This window comes from Calidris pugnax, unplaced genomic scaffold (assembly GCF_001431845.1).
Source record: "Calidris pugnax isolate Ruff unplaced genomic scaffold, ASM143184v1 scaffold123, whole genome shotgun sequence".
NCBI lineage: Eukaryota > Metazoa > Chordata > Aves > Charadriiformes > Scolopacidae > Calidris > Calidris pugnax.
This window is the reverse complement of record NW_015090876.1, coordinates 35,026-61,603: the sequence shown is the minus strand read 5'-3', so window position 1 is coordinate 61,603 and position 26,578 is coordinate 35,026. Positions and strand designations below refer to the sequence as shown.

General features: G+C 49.2%; 1 protein-coding gene across 3 annotated transcripts in view; it reads right to left on the bottom strand.

The window, feature by feature from the left end:
- Positions 1-11: 11 nt before the first annotated feature.
- Positions 12-26,578, bottom strand: part of TNRC18 (trinucleotide repeat containing 18) — a 39,001-nt gene continuing 12,434 nt past the window's right edge. For 2 of the 3 annotated variants that reach the window (XM_014946221.1, XM_014946220.1), the window contains 16 exons: positions 25,182-25,356; positions 23,780-24,143; positions 20,863-21,144; positions 13,657-13,896; positions 10,840-11,282; positions 9,845-10,009; positions 8,838-8,979; positions 8,262-8,379; positions 7,897-7,972; positions 7,418-7,526; positions 6,144-6,260; positions 5,661-5,825; positions 3,852-5,149; positions 3,278-3,514; positions 2,732-2,806; positions 2,163-2,369 (listed from right to left, as the gene is read on the bottom strand). In XM_014946221.1, coding sequence (XP_014801707.1) covers positions 2,163-2,369; positions 2,732-2,806; positions 3,278-3,514; positions 3,852-5,149; positions 5,661-5,825; positions 6,144-6,260; positions 7,418-7,526; positions 7,897-7,972; positions 8,262-8,379; positions 8,838-8,979; positions 9,845-10,009; positions 10,840-11,282; positions 13,657-13,896; positions 20,863-21,144; positions 23,780-24,143; positions 25,182-25,356 — 4,213 coding nt within the window. Of the gene's footprint in view, positions 2,370-2,731; positions 2,807-3,277; positions 3,515-3,851; positions 5,150-5,660; positions 5,826-6,143; positions 6,261-7,417; positions 7,527-7,896; positions 7,973-8,261; positions 8,380-8,837; positions 8,980-9,844; positions 10,010-10,839; positions 11,283-13,656; positions 13,897-20,862; positions 21,145-23,779; positions 24,144-25,181; positions 25,357-26,578 lie in introns of all 3 variants that reach the window. The other variant, XM_014946219.1, reaches the window with a different exon arrangement.

Genomic DNA, 26,578 nt, shown 5'->3' with positions numbered 1-26,578 from the left:
TTTTTTTTTTTTTTTTTTCAATTATTTTTTTTTTTTTTTATGAAAAAAGATCACACGGAGTTCTCCAACAAACAGAATGCCAAAAAAATTGTTTTAAACAAAACATAAACAAAACAAAACAAAACAAAAAAAAAAGACAAAAAACCTGGCTCTCCTTTCCTCTCGATTGTCTGAAATATCCTTGTGTTCCATAGAAGGCAGTGGGTTTTAAGTGCTTTCTATTTAACATTAGCATAAAATCTCTCTCGCGCGCTCTCTCTCTCGCTCTTTAAAATATGCTCACACAATTTGCTTCTAGAAGTACAGTACACTTTGAGCGTGGGGGGGGTGTGCCTGTTCCCAGATCATTTACAATCACAATCCAACAGGAAATAAAAAATAATATTCTAAACGTCAGACTGTGTTCATTTCTGTCGTTGGTTTTGTTTTTTTTTTTTTCCTTTTTTTTTTTTATAATTTCATAATTTTTTTTTTCACAGTTTTAAAAAGTTTATATTTATATATATATATTTATATTTATATTTATAATTAAAAAGTTGAATCCATTTAAAGACTTATAATACAGGAGGGCTAAAGAGTCTTTTGGTACATTAAAACTGTACAGGCTAGAACCGTTGACTATCCGAGGCGCCGGTGGCCCGGGGCGGAGATGGTACGAGCTCAGCACCGTGTGTGGTTCGTTGAAAAGGACGAGGGGAGGGGTTCACAGGGGTGTCCCCCCCCTTCCCCCTGCACCCCGGCCTCCAGTCTCTGGTACACAGCTGGTACCAGCGTGGATAGTTTCCCAAATCTGTCCTTGTTTTGAGCGTCCCCACCGGAGCCTGGGCTCCGCGTCCTAGCGATCTGTAGTGCGAGTCGGTAGTTGCAAAGATCAGTGCGTCTCTTGGAGTTTATTTTTTTTTGTTTGTTTGTTTGTTTTAAGTGCAAGGATGTTGCATCGTTGCGTGGTTCTCCTCCGGACTCCCCATCCCTCCGGCCGGGTGCACCCCTGGTGCGGCAGCGGCGATGCCACGGCTCCGGTGTGGGAGGGAGGAGGCGATGGTGGTGGCGGCTCTCCGGGAGCCGTTGGGGAGGTTGGCCAACTGGATGGAGCAAGATGGATGGACCTCCCCGTCCCCAAGCCCAAGGTGGCAGTGGGGCTCTGGCTGTGGAAACGCCGCAGGCAGGCACGGCCGGGCTTCACGCTCTTCTCCCCGTTCCCTTCAAATGAGGCACAAGGGCGTCCCAGCAACTCCACGTCTCTGCTCAGGTGAGGCATGGTGGGGGTAAAGCTGGGCGAGGGATGGACAATCCAACGGCCTGTGGTCTCCTCTGCTCCAAGCACCCAGCAGCAGCTTTTCCCAATCACTTCCTGCCCTCCTTCACTGCACGCTCCAAGACGAGTTCTTTGTTCACCAAGTGTCACCCCCTCGCCACGCACTTGGTTTCCAGGGCAGGCGGGATGCAGAGGGAAGGGGAAGGTGGGTTCAGACTGGATGTTGGCTCGTCTTCCACCCGGCTTCTCCCAGCTTGAAGGACCTCTTCTGCCATCTCTGTGCTGGGGCCAGCTCTGCCACGCTCCACACCACCGGCCAAGGGCCTCCAGGGAAAAGGAACCGCAAAAAGGCGCTGAGAGGATCGAGACGAGGCGCCGAGAGAGACTCATCTCCTTTCTCTTTTCACCCTGTCCTTCCTAAAGGGTCATGCGAAACTAAGCAGGAAAGGGAATATAAGGACGGAGAGGAGCGTACGCAGAAGGCTCGAGGGTGTCCTTCCACGTACAGGCAGCTTCCGAGTTACTGATGGGGGCAAATGACACAAAAGGGATCCCTCCTGCTGGGGGGGTCCCGCTGGTGAAATGATCATGAGACCCATGTGCTTTCCTGGACCAAAAGGAGGAAGGGAGAAGTTGGCCAAGTGTCCCCTTACTTAACGCCACTTCCAGAAGAGCCTTGGGCTTCAAACGCCACCATCACCCAACGGCATCTTCCTCAAGTCCTGTAACTGCTCCCCCAAGCCCCTTCTTCAGCCCTCTCCTTCCTCCTTGTGTCTCTCGCGCTCTCCTGTCTGTAGTGTGACACAGAAGTCATGAGCATTGAAAGAAACAATCATGTCGTCTGAACAGGCACGTCCTCAGGTTTGTCCCGTCCCTTCCCAGGGGGTGGCACGTGTCCCCTGGGCAGTCAGCAGATGACAGGGACCCCGTCGGTGTTGAAGATCATGCCCGTAGTGGGCTCATAGGTCCCTGCAAGGTAGTAGAGGTCCTCACTGTCCTGGTATTTCTTCGTCTTTAGCATCTGCTCGTACTGATCCAGACCAACAACAAGACACTTGTGGGAGATGGTCTGGACATCGTTTTCATCCACGTGAGAGGACTGGTAGAGGGCTCGCTGCATTACAGGAACGGAAGGAAAAGACACAGAAAGAAAAGGAGCAATTAGATTTCACAGGATTTACAGCTTCATCATATTCAATATGCAGGAAAAAAGCCCATCACAATTGCCCAGGGCTCGTGCTCACACCCGGGCAGAACTCCCCACTGGGGGACACTGGGAATCTGCACGGGCCCAGGGGTGGTGGAACACCCAGCACCCCCAGCTACTCCCATCCTCCCACAAACACCCATCCAAAGTGCTGGGTGCTGCAGACTCAGCAGCTGAGGCAAAAAGCAAGAGCCAGAGATGCTCAGGGGGCACTGTCACAGCAGCATTTGTTACAGGTCCCCTCCCAGCCCTCCCCCAACCTCACCAACCTCCATAAAGTCCTTCCTCTGGTTGGATGCCTGCAAAGCTGTGGACAGACTCCTGCCCGATTTCTGATCCCAGCGCTGTGCCCAAGAGGAAGAGAAAAGAGAAAAGAAAAGCAGGTGAATGAGTTGTTTTTCCATGCTGTAACATCCTGCCCACCACATGTGCCTTCACAACCTCAGCCCCCATCCACAGCTACTGGTAATAAACACCAAGAGCCTACTGTAAACACACTCCACACAGGAGCAAAATCTAGTGTTTCCAAGCACCAGTCCAGTCATTTTTATACTGTAAAAAGACTTGATGCAGCTCTTTTTGGACCGACACAAAAGTCTTTATTTACTGCTACCATAAACTCCACCCTTTCCCTGCTCAAGGGGTACACACCAGGTCTGTCCACACCACAGGCAGCCCCCCCAACATGAAAAGATGGGGCCACTCCCATGACAGTACCAGTAACACACTGGGCCATGGGTGTTTCCCTCATCCTTGCAGAAAAAAAAAGGGAACAAGCAGCTTTGCAGCTCTCTTGGCAAAGGAGACCAGCCTACCTTGCCTTCGTTGAGTTTCTTCCCAGGGTTGGTTTCTTCTGGGTGATAAAACCATTTGACTCGGACCACCATGTTGTTCCCCCACGACTCCCACATGCTCTGGATGCGGCCGATGTAGGGCAGGTTGGGGCGGCCGGCGGAGAGGAAGACGGCGCAGTCTCCGATGCGGATTATCTCCTTGCCCCGAACGATGGCCTTGTAGAAGAGCTTCCTGGCCTTCCCTTTCATCCCTCGTCTCTGCCAAGAGAGGATCACACAGGTGAGCAGCAGCCAGGGATTGACCAGGTTCCCCCCACCCGCCACCGCTCGCCCTGTCCTGCATCCCACCCTTCGCTGTTGGCAGAGCCACGGTGTCCACAGGCATCATTCCCATGGGAAAAAGGGCAGAAGGACACGCTGTGTGGGATGACTCCCCCAGACACAGCGAAGGCCAACCCCAATCTCCTTGCAAACTGGAGACCTTGGCCAGAGACACACCATGCCAGCAGAGAAAGGAAAGCACACAGGTAAGAGGCACCACAAGGAGAAACACCAGAGCAGAGCACTATGGAGGGGTGGGAGAGGCTCCGTTTACCTGAGTGGGTTTCCCAAACCACTTCCAGAGCTGCCGTGCGGGGAGGAAAGCAGCGATCTTGGGCCTGTTCTCCACCGACGGCAGGCGCTGGCGCTTGGCCAGCTCCTTGGTGGTGGGCAGGTGGATGCCCTCGCGCTTTTTGGGCCTGCTCTTGTTGCCGCTCTGCTGTGGTGCCGGCTGTTGCACCGGCTGCTGCGCCGGCTGTTTCTGGCTCTGGGGGTGGGAGGAGGCGCGGGATTTCCCTGCCTGCTTGGTTTGCTTGGGTGGGAGGGTTTGCTGCACCGAGGAACTTGGCTGGGCCTCAGCTACTTCGTCATCAGAGCTACAGGATGAGTCTTCATCTGTAGTGGAGGAGGAAGAAGAGCTGGAGCTCGATGAAGAAGAAGTCGATGAGGCTGAGGAAGAGGAGGAAGAGGAGGATGATGAGGAGCTGCTACTAGATGAGGAAGAGGAGGAGGAGTTGGAGGAAGAAAGAGGGGTGGATGCTCTTGAGCTGGCTGAGCTGCTGTCCTGGGCTTCCCCTTGGTTCTTCTCAGCCTCCTCTTCTCCCTCTGATTCCGAGCTGCTGTCACTGCTGTTGCTCTCAGATTCCTCCACAGCTGCTGGAGCTGCTGCCTTTTCTTCCTGGTCCTTTGAAGCAGCGAGGCTCTCCACTGAGCCATCAAACTTTCCTCCAAAGCTGGCAGGGGAAGGGTCTCCCTCAGCTGCTTTAGCTCGGGAAGATTTCTGCTTGCTCTCTGCACCCACTGCAGGGGAATAGCCCAGCCCCAACAGGCTCTTGCCATCTCTGCGACTGGCCAGGTTCGAGTCCTCCAGCATCCTCATCGCCTCCTTCATCTTCTTTGTCTTTGGAGACATCACGCCCTCATGGTCCAGCTTGATCAGGATTTCATTGTCATGCTTCCTCTGAGCCTTGAGCATGGTGCCAAACTCCTGCGTCTCTTCCGTGGGCCGCCCTTTCTTGGCCTTGGCTTTTGATGTTGAGGCATCACTGGAGCCAAAGGCCGCCAGCGTCCCCGGAAGGTCACTGTAGGGTTCTGTGCCCAGGATGCTGCCAAACACAGCAGGTTGGTAAGTGGGTTGCGGGGGACTATGCAGCTTAGTGGAGATCTTCATCTTGCTGGCTTTTGACCGCTTTTCCTCTGTGGGGGCAGGAGAGCCTCCGGTTGGCAGCGGTTGTGATTTTCGTGACCCCTTCATGCTTGGTTTGCCCAAGCAGGCTGAAGGCTTCTCCGGGACTGAAGAGGTAACAGGTGAAGACTCAACCTGATCCTTCTCTTCTGGTAAGGCAGCCTCTTCTGCAGAGGGGTAGAAACACAAAGGCATGATGGTATCCATCCAGATGGGCACCATTAGCTCTGACACAACCAGAGAGCAATGCTGACTGGTCTCTGGCCAAGGGTGGCTTGTTAATGACTGCTCAGGTAACCCTGAAGAGGCAAAAGTCCTCCCTGCTCACTGAACTAAGCAGCCTGGTCTGATGCCAGTGCCCGTGGCAGGCAATGCCCAGCAATCCTGCTTCTACTGCAGGGGAACCAAACTGCAGATCTCCTGCATCTTTGGCCCTACTGATGGCTGCTGAGATGCTCTGACTGACAGAAGGAAGCTCTCACAGTGTAGGCCGGCTTCTGAGCCAGCCTCCTGCAAACCAGTCACAGCAGAGCAAGCTGATGAAAGGATGCTCTGCACTCAAGCAGTGCATCCATTGCCCTCCAAATCTTGCCCCAAAACAGCTCTAACTTGGGGAGAATGGTGAGGAACCAGGCAAGGACTCTCTCAACCCCAGGTCTAGCAGTGATAATGACCTACCAGCTTTTGCCTTGACGCTTGGCTTTCTCCCTCGCCCTTTGCCCTTCGACGCGGGCTCCTCTGACCCCAGCGTAGCTCCCTCTTTTACTTCTCCAGTGTCTTTGCTGGATTTACGGCTACGGCGCTTGGTGCTGGGCACCAAAAGGGCTGGGGAAGGCTCAGCACCTGGAAGAGGTCAAGGAGATGGTCAAATGCAATCAAATAACACATAAAATAGAGATGTGATACAGGAAACATATCCCTCCCAATTCTGCAATAGGGAACTGGGCCTTTTTCCCTACGGGTTATATCCCACCCTGGCTCTGCATATCCCTAATTGATGGTGTCATCCCACCCTGGCTCTGCATATCCCTAATTGCATATCCCAATCTTTGTGATTGAAAGTCTGTGAACTTGGCCCAAAATCTCAGAGGCAGGTGGCCTGAAACTCCCTACACTTCATAGTGGGAAGTGTCATGCAAAAATCTGAACAGCCAGACTCACACTGAATCTTGTAGTCAGGTGGGAGAAGCCGAATGTGAGACAGTGGGATACGTCCTGTGTCCCCATCATCAAACTCTACTGTGATGAGATCACCATCTTCCTCCAGATCCAGGGTTCCTGCGGGTTGGGGGAGCAGAAGATGGGATTAGGACAAATATAAGACCACAAACCCTTTGCCAGGGAAGTGGGGACATGCGGGAAGACAGGGATCCTGCACCAGCTCCAAAGCATCCCATCCCCACCTCTCCTAGGCTGCGCAGGGAGAGCGCAGAGGGCTCATTCTGCAACAGAAAGTCCCTGGTAATACTAAACCAGCCCAACTAGTGTCAAATTTCCCAGTCAACACCACTGCTTCAGAACACAACAACTATTCCAGTTTGACTTCCCACCTCTTTCCCCTGTTTCCCTCTATTCTTGCAGAAATTCACTTCTCTGTTTTCACTGCAGTACCTTTTTTTTTTCCCCAACCTGCATTTTGTAACTACTCTCAGCAATGATAAACTCTTGCTTTTCACTTTCTCTCCAAGAGAAAAAAGCTGTGTTCCCACCCTCCCTTCTTGCAACAGCATCACTGGTTTGTAACTCATAAGGAATTTTTCCCTTTTACACATGTAATGTGACCAAAAGCCACCCTCCCTTCTTGCAACAGCATCACTGGTCTGTAACTCAGAAGAAATTTTTCCCTTTTACACGTTTAATGTGACTCTCAGCAATGATAAACTCTTGCTTTTCACTTTCTCTCCAAGAGAAAAAAGCTGTGTTCCCACCCTCCCTTCTTGCAACAGCATCACTGGTTTGTAACTCATAAGGAATTTTTCCCTTTTACACATGTAATGTGACCAAAAGCCCAAAAGCAAAACAAGCCATGATAGAATTGTCCAGGGCTCTTCACTCGCTTTTTAATGGGACCAGATGGGGGGGGGTTGATGTGTCAGAGCTCTGAGTGTGCGGATGATTTAGAAATCTCTATAATCTCAGAAATCTTTGGTGCCTGGGCTGGAATTAATTCTGACTTCTCAAAGTGTGCTGAATTTCCCTGATACTTGCTCAAACCACGTCCTATGAGAGCGTATCTCCTGAATCAACAGGATGTTACTAAACCAGCATCATGATTGAGTTGGGCATGACCCAGAGGAGAAGAACGGCCCAGGCTCTGACCTCCAGGACACTCACAGGAGACCTCAGGGTCTCCCCAGACAAACCTGATGTCCCTCAGGACATACAGGACTGAGACATACATGGTTCACAGAGCAGAGCAGCCAAGGTGGCCTTACCTCGGACAACTGTCCCCGGGTAGAGGCAGCGGTACTGCTGGCTCCAGTAGGCTGCAATCCTCGTGCCCTCAGGCAGGAATCGAACTGAAGGTGGTTTCACATCGATGATCTGCTCGGGGCAAGAGGAAGGCAATTAACTGACATCCTTGGCACCAGCACAGACCATCCCACCACACCTGGCATGTAGCAAAGCAGCTCTGGAGAAGGCAAGGGACAGTTTCCCTGCTTGGAAATGGCTTCCTCTCTGCTCACAAGGCAATGTGAAGGACTACCCCTGCTGGCATACAGCCCTACAGCCCACTGCCAGTGAGGGAGCTCAGCTGTGGGGCAGCGATCCACATCAAGGGGAGCTCAGCCCACAATGGTCACGGAGGTAGGACCAGAGCACCCCTGCAGCTTCAACTGGGCTTCCAGCTAGCCTCCTCCACCCCAAAACAGGGCTCAGGCACTGAGGACAGGCACCCTTTGGCCTCACATACCGCTTCCTGCAAGAGCTGCTCCAGGCAGTAAATGTGGGGACGGTTACCCCTCTCGCCTTCCACCACCACACGGTATCTGGAACAAAAAGGCCTGGTAAGACACGGCACATGGAAAATACAGCCCTGATCAGCTAACACCTCCCGCTGAGCCCTACCACCAGTTTAATTGAGAGCATTTAATGAGAGGTAATTGGATTTTCCTCAGTGCTGATAAAGCAGAGTGAGCTCTCCTCCCCTCCCCTCCCTGCCAGACTCCGTCAGTCTCTCTCCAGCCAGCTCTACACAACCCCCAGATGGATCCCTGCATCAGCTCCATCCCCATTCCCTGGCAGAGCCCAGGTGGACACGGCAGCCCCTCCACTCACATGTCTGGTGAATGCACCGTCTTGACGTGCCCGGCGTAGAGCAGCTTGTCATCCATGGGGATGAGGACACGCAGACCATCTTTCAGCTCATCCTTGTCAATGATGCAGGAGCGGGGAGCTGTGAGGTGTTGGAGCAAGATGGGGATTAGAGAGCATCACACATGAAAAAGTGACTGCAAGGGAAGAAAGAAACCTCACACTCCCAGCACCTAGGAAAAGGCCAGTAAGTCCTTTGCAGAAAGGGCTTGCTCTCTCTCATTAGCTCCTGCCAGGGGAAAATTTTGCCCTCTTGGTAATTATAAGTTCCCCCCCCCCTCTTAGTAATGATAATATACCAGTAAATGAAAATAGGGTAGCTCAAAGACTGGGCTGCTTCTAGATGTCACAGTGGGCCACTCTGACAAGGCTTGTTTTTGGCAAGCCAAATTGACTGGAAAAGTGGTATCTCCACCCCAATGACTTGTGGCTTTGCATAAGGAATGTGTGAAAGCAGCACAGTCCTTCTCTGAGCAGCTCCAGAAAACCTGCCCAGCTCCTCCAACTGTACAATTAGGCCCTGGCCCCTCCTGCCCTCACCTGGTGTGAGCGGTCGCTCGACCAGCATGCTCAGTGGGATGTTCTCATCCTCTGAGAAGCTGCTGTCTTGGTTGGGTTCAAAATCCTCCTCTGCTGCCATGCTCTCCATGAGCTTGCTCACAGCTCCTCCTTTCCCTCGGTTCTGCAGGAGAGCAAGCAGCATGTCAGAGGGATGACAAGAGGCAACAGTCTGATCCCACCTCACCTTCCTCCAGCAACAAATAATCTGAGGGTATTGGGACAAACTTGTCTCCACCCTCAACAATGTTAATGACACAAACAGTTAAGTGGGTGTGCTCAAACTTGCTTTTTGGTTGAATAAAGACCTTTGTTTTTCTGAGCTTATTTCCCGGCATCATTGACAGCTGACCAGAAGCTATTTCACACATCCTAGCACATCTCACTCCTGGAGGTTAGGAGAGATGCTGTGGAGCAGACAGCTGTGGCTCTGCTCTGCATTCACCATCTCTCTGCACAGTGATCCTGAGACCCTTTCTTCACTAAACAGGCAGCAGGAACCGTTATTATTTCTTCTCAAAGCCCCAAGAGCCATTTCTTGCTGTTACATGCAGACCATAAGCATTACACTCAGAAATCATGTGAGTAGACACACTAATATGTGTTATGAGAGAAGACAGGCTACAGCAACGGAGCAGAAACCAGCTGTGAGCTGGCTCACCCAGTGCTGAGCAAAGCAACTCCATCACCATCTCCTCGGTCCTCGCTATTCATGAAGGCTCTTCTCTCCACCCTGTGGCAGCCTTAGAGAAAATTCTGCCGGCTCGTTAATTTGGGGGATGAAGGCAAACGAACGCCAGATGGTAGCAGCAGCTACTACCTGATAGTCTTCCTTGGATTTTAGACTTCTCAAACCAGCATTCTGCCTGTAACACGCCCAGCAAAACCTGCATGTCTGTTTTCCCTCCCTCACACTACAACAGTCCAGGAAAAAGGCAGGGCTCTGCCAGCAACCCTCCCATTCACCCAGACTAGAAGCAGCCCCTCACCTCTTTTTTCACCTCCTTGGCTTTCACCTTGGCTTTGCTCTTCTTGGTGGAGCCCAGGGCATTCGCCAGGCTGACACGAACATCAGATGGGGAGCTAGGGATGCCAGGAGGAGACATGGACGAGGAGGAAGAGCAGCACGGTGTTTCTTTACCCTTCTTCCGCTGCTAAAAATAAAAAGAAAACACTCCCAATGAGTAAAGAGAGGATTGGTAAAGATCTAGGCCCAGAGAGAGGTGAAAGGTGGAGCGAAGCAGGCTGTCCACAGGTAGGATGACTTTCAGCCAGCAGTTAGTTCACTGACTGCACCACATCCTACATCTCCCAGCTCTGTTTTCAGGCTTCATACGTTAAAGAGCTTTCATTACCCTGGAGACCAATTCCTGCCCATCAAGTCTTCCCCCAAAGAGCTCCAAGAAGATCCCAGCTGGCCCATGTCACAACTAACTTGTCTAACTCTCCCCACAACCAGTGCTTCTCCGTAACGCCGCCATGAACTGAACCGGAACCGGAGGGACCCGAGCTTTCAGCCAAGATGAACAGCCAGCAACCCAGAGATCACTGCCACCACCAGCCAGAGACTGCCCTCAGAAGACACCACCTAAAAGGTGAACAGCCTTAAAGGCCAGCATAGGGACCACAGCTCAGCAAGGGGGTAAGCTTGTGCAGAGAGTGGGAGAGAGATTTCACAGATATTTTAATGCAGGATGTCCGTTCTGGCCAACCCAAGAAGGATGGATTTGGGACATGGAGGGTGACACAAGTAACCTGCCCTGTTCAAACACAACAGGCTTTTACTCCCTGTGAGTCAGATCCAAGCCTGACAGCTCCTCCGCGTGTACGTGGGGCTGGCAGAGGTGACAAGAGACAGGAGAACAGCACTGGGGCAACCACTGAGACAAGACTCAACTCTCTTCTGCCCGAGCGAAGTTAATCACCCTCCCCTCACCCTCAGCTCCCGGTGGTCCCACACCAATTCTGCCAGCGCATTCCTCACCTTGCTTAGCTCTTTCCTCTCCTTCCCCTTGCTGCCCTCCTTTTTGGGGCTCATGGGGGCCCCCTTGCCACAGCGCCCAGGCTTGGAGACAGGAGTGGAGCTGGCAGGCGCCACAGGGGTCAGCATGGCTGAGGATGTGGTGGCATCATGGAGGAAGATCCGCTCGCTCCGGCGTCGGTTCCACAGGTCATCATCACTGGCCTCCAGCCCAAATTCAAAGCTCAAGTCCTTGGGGGACTTGAATTTCTTCAGCTTGCGGCCTTTCTCAGACCCAAGCTTGGCTTTGTCAGTGCTCCCAGATCCGGAGTCAAGGCTGCTGGGGGCCTGGCTTGGTGGGATGCTGCTTCCTTCCAGTGGCCCCTTCTTTCCCCGCAGCAGCCCTGAGGGTGACTTCTTCCTGATCTTGATCTCACTCTCCGAGTCGGTGTATTCAAATTCTGTCCCTAGGTGCAAAAGATTTAACCATCAGTCAAAGCCCTGGCTGAGCCAAGACAGGACATGTCCTGCTGGAAGCTTTTGGGCTCCATGGGAGATGCCATGTCTGTTCAACAGAGCCCTTGCTTGTTCCCCTTTCCAATTCCCACATCCCTGAAATTTGCATTTCCACCCCATAAAACACTGCCTTCCCCAAAAACAAGTCTCCCCTGCCCCAAAACAGAGCACACCCACTCAGGCAGTGTAGTTCAGGGTGTTCCCTGCCTCCATTTTCTCCCTCTTCCCACAACCAAAAACCTGCAGGGAAGTTCTGAAAAGAAAAGATATTCTAACATTTGCCCCTCCACAAAAAGAAGTTGCTTGGCTGAAGTAAAGCACAAACCCCACAAGCTGAGCCTTCCTCCCCTCCCAGTGGGAGTCCTCTCCGGTCTCCCCTTCGTTTCAGGAGAACAATGTCTTTAACTAATTGAATAAACCCGTATTCCAAGCTTATTTTTTCCCATTGGCCAACACACACCACAGATCTTTTTATTGGCCCAGGTAATCGCCTTGAAGGCGAGAGAGGAAAACGATCTTTTGTCTGTGGCAAATGGAAATCCCCTCACACCGGCCTCCACTCGGCACCATGGGCACAGCAGTACCCAGAGGCCTGAAATACTGTATTAATGCCAAGATGTTCAACATCTTCATTTTTTTTCTCTTCCCAGAACCTGATAAAGGAGAGCAAGACCATACATTTCCAAGGGTAGAAGGGAAACTGAGGCAGGAGCTACACACCCAGCAACATTTGCAAAGCACTGTGGCTGCACAGGCACTGCACTGTCAATGGGATACAAACAGCCAGGAAGAAACTTGCCCAAGGTCATGCTGGAACAAGAGACTGAGCCCAGATTTTCTAAATACATTTACTTCCCAAGGCACTGGACCCCACGGGATGGGACAGCACATCTGAAGATGTGTAGAAACATCAGCAGAACCTGGTTCTTTCTCTCCAAAAGACACCATCAGCCAAAAAGGTCTCTCTCGTATCCTTCTCCAACCTGCTGTGGATCTGCCCTCTCTGCACACACATCTGCGTGTCTCTGCTTCACACCAACAAGGTCTGAAATCAGGCCTCGCTTGGCAGAATCTCTTCTCAAGCCCAACAGTGAATGGCCCCTGCTGTGATAACCACTGCTGGCAGAAGACCCTTGAGAAAGGACATACAGGACTGAACAACGTTCACCTGGGTAAATGAAAACATATGAGGCACACGCATGGAGAGCATCTTCTCTCAGTCCTTCTCTCTCAAATATGCTCACTTTCCTGGGTAAATTCAGTCTGCAGGAACCTGCTCTCATCTTCCACCCAAACCTCTTCCCTTGAGAGAGCCCCAGCACGAGCAGAGAAAGAGCAAGCCTGTCAAAACCAAAGCTAGCAAGGCTCAAAATGAAAAACCCACTGGAAATTACAACACTCCTTCTCCTCTCTCGCTGCCGCATGAGGCAATTTCTAGATGCTTCCAGTTTCAAGGAGGGCAGGTTACAAGACGATAAATTCTTAAGAGAGGCTGTTGGAACAAGTTGGCAAAAGCCTAATATAGCATGGAAACAGTGCTAAAACAAGCCGGGCTCCCAAGGAAGACATCATTTTCCATTCTGAAGCATGCTATAAATCCCATTATCACTTAATAAATATTAATAGAAAATTTATAAATGGAGCCCATATAGATCTGTCTGACCAGGAACGATGTCACCAATGGGCACTTGTGCAGCAGGGCATGGGGAGGGGAAGAAATGAAATTCCAATTATGTGTAACACACTGAAACTGAGACAGAGACGGGGACAGAAACACAGGATCTGGCACTGCAAACACATGAGGAGAGGAAGGAATGCTTGTTTCAAGTCTCACTGCCTGGTTTCTATGAGGAAGCTGATGAGATAGGCCAACTGAAGGGGTTTTTCCTTCTGCTTGGGTGTCTCTGCTTCTCTTGGGTGTCTAAGTCAGCTGCATTTAACACATGCTCCCTTCCCTAAAATGTAACAGCACTTCATTGCCGTCAGCACCGTGTCCAAGGGGACACAGTATCCCATCACTGGCCTTTGCAGCATGACCGTTATCGATTTGCTAGGTAGGAAGAAGAGGAAACTTTGAGAAAGCCACAGGCAACTGCCCCTAGGGAGGTCACGGCTGTAGCTGCTAAACCTGCCATATCCATGACTGCTTCTTGTTTTCTTGCCAGGCGATCCCTCCTGCCTTCAGCATCAGGAACAAGCAGCCAAAAGCAAGGAAAGAGCAAGACAGTGGTGTCTGGTTAACAACCTGCTCTCTTGCAGCACAGCTGGGACCTCCCAAACCTTCCACCTTGCCCCCCTGGCGCCAACCCCAACCGTGCAACTCACCCATCAGGCTCTGCCGCTCCTCCTTCTTCTTGGCTTTCTGCTTGGCCTCCAGCTGGATGATGGAGAGCGGAGGAGGAACGATGGGGCTGGGCATTGCGCTGGCAGCAAACCTTGCTAGAAGGCCCAGGCCGCTCTCGTCAAGGGCAGGTGATGAAAGCCTGTCGGTGACATCAGTCCCATAGTCCTCTGCATCCTCCTCTTCCTCTTCGTCCTCCTCTTCTTCTTCCTCTGAGCTAGAATCTAGCACGCAGAAAAGAGGGAGCCCGTTACAAATCTCATGGAGTTTGCATCAGCCACATTTCCACCCCGAACCGATAACCCTCCTGCTGCTCTGTGCTCATCTAAGTAGCACTGAAGCCACCCATAAGCTGAGCCAGAAGGTGTTGACCACGGACACACGTGTCCTTGAAGTCATATAGCCACTATCACCCTGCCTACCACCACCCTGGAAGGACACAGCAATAGAGGGTACGGCAAAGAGGATCCCTTCAAGGCGAGGGAGGGAAGAGCAGGGTGTTGGCAGAGGTTTGAAAAGGATGCCACGCACCCCTTCCCTGCAGCTTTCAGGAGGAATTAAAAGCTTAATTCCTTTGAAAATCCCAACCTCGGAGCTGTGGGATTCCCCTCCCGCCCACCACCTCTTCCTCCATAACGAAATCCATTAGTGTAATCAGAATCAGAGATCAGCATGGAAGGGGAATACCGGAGATCAGGCTGCACCATGGCAGGAGGCAAGGAGGACAGAGAGAGGAGAAGGGGCAGGAGGCAAAAATGCAAAGAGGGGGAGGGAAATAATAATTTGAAAGCAATGGATTTGGAATGCGTAAGGGGGGAAAGTGTAGGAAGTGTTGGAGACGAGGAGTGTTTAAAAGCTCTGCCTCAAAACTCTCCGTGCCTTTCATTTCCCTCTCTACAGCTCAGGCTAAGGAAGCCCAGCTTGGCACAGGCAGGAAGAGCTGCCCACAGCCCAAAAATCTAATTTTGGCAAAAAAATCAGTCTCAATACCTGCCTCGGCTGACACCCACAGAGAGCAGTAGGCTGGGGTTTTTCCTTTACGGTGTGTATCTATGGCAGGTATTTTTGGGGGTAGATGCTCTGAGAGTAGCACCTCTCCCTTCCTATAGCACTTCCCAAGAGTCTATCATCAGCTCAAAGGCAATTAATTTTAACGGCATCTCATCTGGTTAGTGCTGGTGAGCGAGTGCTGGTCACTGCACAAATGCACATATACCACACACATACATATACACACACATATATGAGCACGTAGAAATATATATATATCTATATAAAAAAGTGGGTCTGGAAAAGATATTTCATTTTTCTTGAAATTGAGGGCTTAAGTGGGATCATGAAGGTGGATGGAAAATTTCCACCGCTAGCAGGAGCCCTGCGCTCCCCGCCTGAGCCCGCGCGGCAGCCGCTACCCCTGCGTCTGAAAGCCAGCCAAATGAGAAACCAGATCCCTTCAAAATGAGCTGGAATGAACATGAAAATCCTTTTCTTTTCACGTATGCCCTCTGGGATGGATAAAAACGTCCTCAACACTTGGCTGTTTAAAAAAAAAAAAAAAAAAAAAAAAAGTACAATAACGCAAGTGTTATTTTTCCACTTTGGGTTATTTTTCCATGACATAAGAAACAACAGAAATATCAAAAAACAGTGTTCTCATCAACATTTTATCAACTGAAGTAATGGCCAGCTATTGTTTTTTTGGTGTTTCATTGTGTTGGTTTTTTTTTTAACAAGGAGAGCTTTTCTCCGTAGCACACATCAGGTAGTCACAGAATACTAATTTTAACTGCATAAAAATCCCTTCCCCATTTCAGTTTCTCAGGCCAGTTCCTTGTGATATAAAAATGCTACTAAACCTACAGCCCTGCAGTAAATACCAAGAAATCCACAGCCCTGCTCACACTCCTTGCATAAAAACCACATGCAAAAAAAAAAAAAAAAAAAGCAGAGCAAATTAGGATCAGATTCCTTCCCCTACCAGAAAAGGGGGCACAAATGCTGTTTTTCGACGTTTTGCCAAAAAGAAAACAAATCCAGATGAACTCGGCTATTCTGAGATGCAGAAACTGCCTCCCTGTAAAGCGGCAAAACCGTGCCCGAGTTCAATGACACACCACGGGGTATCGAGACCCCCCTCCATGCATCCCATTTGGCTCCGAAATTCAGTAATTCTAATCAGAACCAGAAAAAAGAAAAAAAAAATTGAAAAAAAATCAACCTGTACAGCCCCTCATTGTCAGACCTAGAGAGCCAGCCGAGCGGAGAGCAGCTCACTGAGCAGCTGGGGAAGGAAAACAGGCAAAAAAAAAAAGGGGGAAATTTGCAGGAAAATCCCTCCACGACCTGTCCTGAATGAATTCTCCTTCGGCACTTAAAGACTCTGCACGTGTGAGGGCACAAGGGTGCCCAGCAGCTACGGTATTTCAAACACCCCAAGGTAAAACAGATTTAAAAGCCAGGATGAAAGCAGCTATTACTCACGCTGCAGAAAATGTACGCTACAATAACGTACCTGGCAGTTATTCTAACCCCTTTCAAATATACGGTGTCACACTATGGGAAAGGCAACCGAAGATAGCCTCCTGTCAGCATTTTTACCAAAACGCTTATATTTTTATCTGCATGGGATTCAATTTGCAGCCTGAAAATAAACACATTTTAACACATTCACAGCACAGATAGTATCCTCCTCCACCTCTCCCGGCGAGGGCAGATCTTGCTCACTCCGCTCTACTGGCACAGCACAATCCCTGCTCCTGATTTTCCAAGGGGACAAAAACTAAACAAATGAAACAAAAAAGAACACATTTGGGGCTCTGCTCCAAACCCACATGCTTCTAAACTAAGTCCCCAGATTGATGGTCATGGTGGTAAATAAGCTGTTGGTGCTCTATGGCCATCTGCACGGCTTCTTGGAGAGATTTGTGATGCCTGTATTTAATGTCAAGCAGGAGTTTTACTCCTACTGTACCCAAATTATGTGTGGGCTTAAAACGAAGTATGCACAGATGCCTTTACACAATTGAAGCCTCAATTTTTTCTCCTGAAAAGGTGATTTTTAGTTAACAATGGGGAAATAGACCTTTTAAAAAATAATTTTTTCCCTCAACGGTAATTCTGTGAACGTTGAACAAGCCTAAGGGAAAAATATTCAAAGTTAAAAATATCTTTTCTAACTGACATTTTTAAAAGCATGTATATGTGTGTATATACCCACACACGCAACCACACATGTACATACAACTCTGCAGCCAAAACAAACAATAAATTCATATTTAAATGCTACTGGTGCCAGATAAAATGGAGCCAAAGAAGACTGTTTTTTTCCTAAAATTTTTACCTGCATTAAATTAAAAACCAAACCCAATTAAAAATACTAAACTTTCTCATTGCTTTTAACAGCTAAGCTGCCACGGTATTTTACTGTAGGAGAGCAGTAAATGAAGATTTGTTAATGATGAATAGAAATTGATTAAGCAATTTGGTTTTTAAAGACTGATGTAACGAGACGGATTGAGGGGGATGTGGAGAGGAAAGGCTTGGGAAGGAGGGAGTAAAAACACACACTTAAAAGAGTCATTTCACATTGTAAAAAACACAGCATGATTTTCTCATAACACCAAGCAGGCCTATAGCATACAAAGCAGGCTAAGTACAGGCAGACTTTAGACAGCTACTGGGTCATTGACATCTGATTTGTGTGATCTGTCCAAATTCTGGAGGTTACTTATTTTTGAATGTCCAATTTAGATTTTACCTTTTTTTTTTTGTTTTTTGGGTCAAACAAGCCAATTCTCATAATTGAACAATTTTTTCCCCCATATGTGCTGTGCTGCTGACTCCAGAAATACTTATAAAAATTAAAAATATTACAACTATCACATGGGAATGAGTGTGTAGGGAGCGAGTTATCCCTCACTGTTTCTTTTTTTTTTCTTTCATTGGGATAAAATCATCCTCCAAGTCAGGGAAAGGAGAGCAGGGAAGAAGTTACTAATTTCTTAGTAATTTTCAAAGGAAAACGGGATACTGAGGAGGAGGAAGTATTGGTCTTCGGTCTCAGGAAGCTCATGGTATTACCTATCTGATGGTTTTCAAAGGTCCCATGTGGCTTTGGGTCACATTAGCAGTTTCCTCTCCAAGGTGACTGGATGAAAAACCACAAGCTTTGCCTGTTACCAGAATGGCAATTTGGTGATCTGCACAGTCTGCAATGGTCTGCAAGAAAGCAGCATTCCCCTACCTCTTCTAACTCAAACCAGGTGAAAACAGGTCTTTTCCCACAGGTGCTCCTACGTCTGACATAGACATTGGTAGGGCCACGGCCACCCAAATATCTATTATTTAATGAGTCTACATCATGGCCCAGAAACCTCTAAGGACAGTGGCAGAGCCCTTGCAGGCAGCCCCGTGGCTTCTCTTCTTGGACCCATCTGCAAACCCTTTGCTGGGTTAAGGAATTCTCCAAAAGAAGTTCTGCAAACAGTAAAGCATTTCTGGAGTCCTCAGACACATACACACAAGCAAACCTTCCATGCGAGACTCGTTCATGGACAGAGGAAAGTCAAAAGCAGACAGCAATCATCTTCAGAGTTAAAATAACCAAGAGAATGAAAAGAGCTACGTGTCATTATTCATGGCGGCAACATCGAAACATCTGAGGCTGACAGATGACATAAAGAAAAGTTATTTTGCCTACCTACATAACAATGGTCAAGGTTCGGGTTCATGGCTAGTGACCCTCGCTGAGAAGTGTCTGCCCTACAACCAGCCAACCACTTTGCTTCTTTAGTGCAGCGTGAGAGCAAATGCAAGAGACCGACACAGACATTCAAAGCATCATGGATAGGGGCAGGGGTGAAAGGGTTGGTCAAGCAGCTGCAAGGAGAAAGCGAGCACTTCTAGAAAAGCTGAGGTTATTAATCGGTTTAGTATCAGGGAAAGCCATTAAGAAACCCTATTACCCAAATATCCCAAAAAAAAAAACCCCAAAGTTGTAACCAATAATCCCTCCCCACCTCCCCCTCCGTGCCCACCTCCCACCCCAGGAGGTTTTGCATCTTTGGTTTCCCCACCATTAAATGACTTTACAATGTATTTCCCCATTTGTTTCAGATTCCCCAACCTCCTCCCATATCCCCTCCCCAGACTTTATCCCATAAAACTGGGGTTTTCTTTTTTTTTTTAATTTTTTTAAAGCAGATAGGTTACTTGAAAAATAGACAAAGCCAATTAGGGACAAGTTACCTATCTGCTTACCTGGAGCAAAACCAAAAAGCAAACCCCCCCAAAAAACCCTCACGAACTTGGCACCTAAAAGGGATTGATATCCTCAAAATTTCCAACAGCAGCAAAATAAACAAAGAAAAGATGCAGGAAGGAACAGGGAAGGGAAGAATGGAAATGTGGCAATCTCACCCTTACATAAAATCCACCATCCCCAGAAATCTTGGGGTTCTCTAAAGAATATATTTTTTTAAAACATATAGTTCTCTCTTTTGGGTTTTCTTTGAAATGCATTGGTGGGTCCAGCCCAGAGCCACATCAAACCAAATCAGCGTTCTATATCTTTCTGCTGTGTTTGATAACTTTTTTTTTTTTTTTAGCTTAAATTATCTTTCTTTGGAGGTTGGGTTTGGAGGGAAGAAAAAACAAACAGGTGCATGGAGAAAATTAACATCAAAAAACTAAGGAAAAAAAAAAACAAAACAAAAGCAAAACTATCTAGCCCCATTTTCAATTAACAGCCGTCTGAGCAGTGTGAAATACTAAAAGGCTTTTGCTGTCCTACATCCAGATCTGCCGTGTAACTTAGATGATAACAACTGGGGATGCTCTTGCTTAGCATTCAACCCAGATGAGCTACTTTCTTTTGGGAGCTGAGGGCTCATTAAAATGACCTTTCCCCATGATTATTATTTAATGAGTACGCTCTAAAACAGAAACCCCTTGTGTCTCTGGAGGAAAAGTCTCAAGTAATCTCTTTTCCCACTGAAGTACTAATGACAGGCTGACAAAAAGACGCTGCAAGAAAAAAATTGGGGTGAGGGTGAGGGAGGGAAACTGCAGAGTCAAATTTAATGCAGTAATTGCCACATCCTTGAACACCATGGGTTACGTCTGGGCATCTCAAAAAAAATTACCACCCAAAAGAGACACAGAAACTTGCCGTATACGTTTTAAAAAGTGAAAAATAAAATTTTCTGGCTGTTAAATAATGGGGACCTTACACCCAGCACCCTCCTGCAGCAGCAACAAGGACCAAGCGCCTCAAGTCTGTCAAGAGGTGAAAAAAACTGGAAAAGAAAAAAAGACCCAAACTGGGTGAACGAAACAGAAATTAAATTAAAGGGATTGGGGGTGGGGAAATGCTTTATCTGGACAAAGGCAGCAGGGATATTTGAATAATAGAGAGTACCCCAGACTAGGTTAATTCCAGTTCTACTCATGGGGAGTGGGAGCAGGAGGGGGATGCAGAGCAGGATGAAGTGAAGCGGCAACCTAATCGCCTGATAAGAGACACAGCAAGAGAGACAAGGTACACAGGTTTAGTTAAAAATGAACTCGATATGTTTAATAAAGCTTGGTATACCAAATCGCAGTACAAACATCAAGTCACACGGCCACACAACAGTATCCCGGTATTAAAAAAAAAGGAAAAAAAAAAAGGAAAAAGGAAAAAAAGAAAAAAGGAAAGGAAAAAAATAAGGAAAGTAGTTAAAAAAAACACAAACCTCCTTCTAATCCTCTACAAGGCTCATGCCAAAATAAAATAATAAGAAATAAAATAAAATAATAAGAAATAAAATAATAATAATAATAGCAATAATAATAAAATAATGGTGGTGGTGGCAGCAAGGAAGAAAGTGAGGGAAAAACTGAAGGGAGGAAGGGAGCAGGAAAGCAGGGATAGGTGGAGACTAAAACCCAGTTGATATAAAAGCTCTAAAAGAGCCAGCCAGTAATAATATCACAATGATACAGGTACAAAAAGGATAAAAAATAAACGTCGGGCTGATAAAGCAGGCTACGCTGCCAAGAACAAAGATGGCCGCCCTGGCTCCGACCATCAAAATGGCTGACCCCAGCCTGCCAGGCCCCTCGCTCGCCCTCGCCCCCCACCCTGCCCGCTCCCACACTGACATGGCGGAGGGGTGCGTTTGGGGTTGCGTTTGCTATAAACTAGTAACCTTGATCGAACGAGTCCTCCGAGGAGTCGCTGAAGGAAGATCCCGCCTCGGCCTCCCGCAGCAGCAGGCAGAAGGGTTGCTTCCGGCCCGCCGCCGCCTTCGGCTTCAGCGGCCGCCCGGCCGCCGCGCTGCGGGGGGCTGCCTTGGGGCCACCGGCCGCCCGGCCACCTTTCCTGGCCGCCGCGCTGTAGAGACCGGGTGGCCGTGGCTTGGGGGCAGGCGGGGGCTGCGCCGGCCACTCGTCCCTCAGGGATCCCTCCTCCTCCTCCTCCGAGTCCGTATCTGTGGTCAAAGCGGGTGGGAAGAGCGTTACATGGGAGATTGGGGGGTTTGGGTGGGGTTTTTTTTGGGGTGCTTTGGTGCGTTTCTTTGTGAAGAGGCTGTAAACCAGGAGGGGAAAGTGGCTGCAGGAGAGTCCGTGTGCCACCATTTTTTACCCCTCTCAGGTCCCTCCATCACAAGTCTCAGGCTCAGCAAGTGGGAGATGAATAAACACAGAAATATGTATTTCCTTTCAGTCAGAAATAGACACTCTCCATCCAGCCCAAACATCTGGCCTCCCTTAAGACAAGATCCAAGGACTGTTTTTATCTTAGGAGCAGAAAACGGAGGTAGATGTTTCCACCATGAAGGTGTCCACCAAAGGTGTTGTGATGCCAACAATCAGGCCATCGACCCGGATTAGTCTTAACCACTGTTATGCTCAACACTCTGACCTAAATCTCCTTTTCTACATAAACCAACTCTCCTAGAGGATTTTCAACACAATGGGCAGCTGGAGCGAGCCCAGCTGCGTAGTGGGCACCATATCTAACTCCTAACCCACCACCCCAGACACTCTGTGGCATGCAACATAAAGTCCACCGACATGGAGCAGGGACCAAGTTGCTCCTCAGTCTGCAAACTGCAGCTTTACAAAGCTGCTAAGCCCTGCCAGCAGTGAGAAGTTATCCCTCTGGCACCTGATGAGTGGAACAAGCCGTATATGGTATCCTTGGACACAATAAAAGCGGGTAGGAATTGTCACCTCCCAGCTTATGAATGCACCATCAGCTCCACAATGTTACAAACATTGCGGTGGGGACCGTTCCAGCCTGTGAGCAGCAGGAGATGCTCTCCAGCATCAGCCCAGGTTGGGCATCACTCCCCACTTCCACTGTGTTGGTTGTGGAGAGGAAGAAATGAGGGACAGCAAGTATAGGAGGCCTAAAGCCCAAATACGCAAATGATTTTGGGCATCTGACTTCTGTTAAAATCTGTGGGAAGAGGATGCTCAGCTCGCCCCTTGGATCTATGCCCAAGGTCTTCAGGATTCCAGCGAGAAAATCATGAGGTTAGGAGGCAGACGGTCTTGGCGCCAATCCCACTTCTCCTCCTCCACAAGAGCAGCCCACCAGTCATGGGAGGTGCTGCCATATGCTCGACCTGCCTCCCCAAATCCATCACGCTTGAATGACCAAACGACAGGCTAAAGCCCTTTCCTTGAACCTGCACACAGCTGAAAAACCACACTCCAAAGCTGAGCCGTTTCAGTTGGTTCCTCGGGAACAACGATCCCCCTGCGCTGAGATTTGTGTGGTGAAGGGGCACATTCCTACACCAGGAGACTTACTGGCCAGGAGAGGGGTGAAACAGCAGCTCCCTTAGGTCCAGGAGGGAGTTTTTGTTCATGAAACTGCAGTAGCAAGTGCAAAGGCATTGCAAAAACACCCTCTGCCATGAGCCAAGGCTTTTAGCACCAGCAAGAGCCCATACCTCCTCTCCCTATTAGCTCCAGGGCTCCCAGTTTAGGAGCCATGCATCTGTCCATGGGAGTGAAGCACATTCAGGAGCACAACTGTTGGGTGGTGTGTATAGCACGGCCAGCCAAAGGCTGTGTTCAAGCCCAGTGAACACAATGGCTCCTCTTTAGCCGTGTAAATGGCTAATTTCATGCCAAACATTTGTTCAGTTGGAGAATGACTAGCTCATCATCTTCCCCACTAGTGAAATTTCCAAACGGGCGTTGCACCGAGAGATGGATTTGTTATGCACACAAACACCCCACAGGGGTTTTAACGTGGGACTTAAATAGCTGCAAGCAAAGGAAAAGATGCGCATGAAAGTGAGCTATGACAATTACACAACCAGTCCCTCAGACCATAAACTCCAAGTCCCTCACACGCTCTCTGCCCCATTGTCTGCCTCCACCATTAAAGCCTCTTCTACCTCTGGTTCTACTGTCTTCCTGACACTATCTGCAATTCAAATTTTCCCTTCTGTAGCAGGGGGCCCCAGCTCTGCTCAGCTGCAGGAACCTCTGCCTCAGGTGCACTTTGGGCTCAAAATGGCAATCGGTACACAGGATGCCAGGGTGGAGACAAACACTGATAAGACAGATGGGAAGGCTGAGCAGAGTCAACCAGGAACCAAGCCACAACACGGACCGGCAGGAAGATATTCATGAACATCAGTGCCCCCTGGCTGCCTTGGCCTTCTCCAACTGACTCCGTGGCACAATCCAAAAGTCAATCCCACACAACTCAACAAGGACTTCAAAAGTTAACCATTAACCACCTCCTGGAGTAGAGGCTACAACTACTCATCTGACAGGTAGAAGGAGAGTGTCTACTCCCACTGAAAGCAAGAATGTGGGTCAGCTTCTTTTTCAAAGCACTCTTCCCCATTGATGATCAGTACAACACAGGGCAAGAAGAGATGCACCAATACTGGCTACCTCTTGGACAGCAAGTTGGGTGGACAACACATGCTGACCCAAGAGATGCTGCAGCAGTGATTAGTCAAGGAGGAGGTCACCTTTCACTCATGAGCAAAACCAGACCCATCACCAAGACCCCTTCCAAGAGGCCAGAAACCCCCACCACAAGCCCCTGCAAGAGATTACACTGTAAGAAGAGAGAAACGAGGCGTTACTTACTGTAGGAGTAGCTGCTCACTTCAGATATTGCTGGTGAATGGGAAACCTTGAGCTGATTTTTGACTTTTAACCCCACCTCCATCTTCTTCATTTTGGCAGCCACTTTGTTTTTACCTTCCTTGGTGGCTTTCAGGGACAGGCCTAGGTTCTTGGCCAGGCTCTTCTTTTCCTCCTTGCTCGGCAGAGCCTCATGGGGTGGCAGGTACCTGCTGCCACCTCCGCTAGCTTTCGGCTTTCCCCCAGAGCTGTCAGCAAACTTGAAGGGGGATTTGAGCTTGTCTTGTTTGGTGAGCGACAGGGCCTTGTCAAGCTTGCTGGCCAGCTGCTCCTGATCTGATGGCACCTTCTTCTTTTTGAGTTTTAACTGCCGAGGTGAAAGGAAGAGATGCAGGTGAATAGAGAGCAGTCATCATGGCAGACCTGAGGGATTTTACTAGCCCTCCTAACAGCCTCTCATGTGCCTTAGTTAATAAGGCCTCAGGATGATGGTCATAACCCACCATGGTGCTAGGGAGGAGGAAGATGTCAGCAACCAGCACAGCTTTACCCTCATCAAGCACTACAAACTTCCAAGATTAACTCAGAAAAATTGAATTTTCTCCCAAAAGAAGTATGTTTCATAGAACAACATGTTTTGGAGTTCTTTTTTTTTTTCTCAACACCTTCTGGCTTTTAGGATATATTTGGGTTAGTTTTACAAGCTTTTCTCTAAATCACAAGGATTAAAGATCTTCTTTACCCAAAAGCCCAGCCAAATAAATATGGATTTCCACATAATCAACCAGCTCCAGAGGCTGGGATGCCAAAAAGACCCAAATTCCTCTCAGCAAGAGCATCAGCACCACTGCATTACAGCCAGAGCTGTGACATCCTTTTCAGTATTTTCTTGCTTCTTGAAAAAAGTAAATATACTTTACATGTGCTACAGCCAGATAACAGCAGCAGTGACTCAGTACTTCGCCTGTACGCATGTTGGATTTCATCAGCAGCTTAAAGCTCCAATAAATATCTCATTGCTTCCACCGGAGCAGAAGAAAACCCTGCATTTAAAATAGTGAGGCTGGGCTCCCTCCCCTCCCTGGCTTCGGGAAGTCCATTCCCCTCCACCATCTCGACAGGCAGAGGGATAAGACAAGCACTGCTCTGGACTCAAGAGCTACTGCAATGCTCCGGCTGGCGTGAAGGCTGTTGCCTCTCTGCTGCCTACCAAAGAGGTCCATCCTCCATGAGCCAACGTTAGCCTTTGCAAACATCCCTCTGCTGCACAGTCCTCTCAAGAAGAGCTTCTGAGAGCAGACATTCTAAGATCAGGAGGAGCTACCCAGCGCAAACCAACAATAGCAAAGCAGGAAAGAGATCTGCTTTTGGCCCATGGCTCCATGTTCCCCATGAGGGCACTGACCTCATTTGAGAAGCTGGGAGCCACATCGTGCTCTTCCCAGCTCTGGTTCCTCCCTTTCATCTTGCCACTGCTGCTCTCCACATCCTCGTCCTCCTCCGGGAGGGCCCCTTTGTGCCTCTTCTTCATGCCCTCGCCAGTCTCAGAGTCTTCAGAGAGCAACAAGGACTTGCTCAGTCTGCAAGCCAAGCACAGGATGGGTCAAGGTGGGGGTGCTTCCCTCCCTGTGATCCCCACCAAGCTCAAAAGCGAGGCTAAATGCCTCCTAGGAGGGGATCCTCAGCAGGAGCCAACTCCACTGTGAAGTGACAGCAGTTTGGACAAGGTTTTCCACCAAACAGGAGAGCCAAGGAGCCCTTCTTGCACACTCTTGGCCACCAGCACAGATGAAGGCGCCTGAAATCAGAGACCTGCAAGGTGGTCTCTGAAAGGAAGTATTTGGTGTAACAGCCACTGAAAAGTGCCTGATTTGGTACAGAGCAGCAGAGGGAAGGACAGGCAGCTGAGCTGGCCCTGTACGTCTTTCCACACCTCTCCTTTCTTGGACTCTGTAGGTGCAGAGAGAGATTCCCGAGGCCCAGGGAGGTGCCTCACGGCCCAGACACTTGCTCTGGTTGCTTGGGTATGAGCAAGGAGGTGGTAAGGAACCGTCACACGGGGTGGCATGGGCAGACAAGGCCACTGCAGGGACTGGCTAGCTCAAAGGACAGGCAACTGCTTTACTAGCCTGGCCCCTCTGTGAGAGGCATTTGTGAGTTGCGCCTTCGGTCTCGCTTTGAGATAATGGGGGAAAGGAGAGGGTAAATAATTAAAAAAACACAAAAAATAAAGTAGGTGAGACTACAAGCACATCCTTCACTGCTCCCCAGCCGTCTCCAGAAACTAACTGAGGGATGGAGACATCAGTCAACACCTCAAGACCTCTAGAAGCCTCCATCAGAAGTTCTCATATGCTGCCTCCTTCACGCTACGCCACCACCATCACCTCAAAGCTGCTGACACGGGGCAGTCTCCTCAGCTTCCAGGCATTTCCCCTCCCCTCTGTCCTCTCTGCTGATCTCCACAGACAGCTAAACCAACATCTCAAGCCCTGGACGCTGGCTGAGGGTCCATCTCCATCTCCCGCCGGGCTGCTCAAGGGGACATGCACGCACACATGCACAACTCCAGCCACCTCTGGAGGCCTCCAGCCTGTCTATCCATCCAAACAAGAGGAACAAAACCACAGAGCCACCAAGAGGACAGATTTTCAGAAGAAAATGGTCAGTGGGAGCTGGACACCTGAATCTAATTTGTCATCATGAAAGGACGTTTGCAAAAATACATAGCACACAGGGAGGCAGCTCGGAGCGCCTTCCCTTTGGAGAGACCTGGCCACCTATGAATGGTTAGATGGCCAA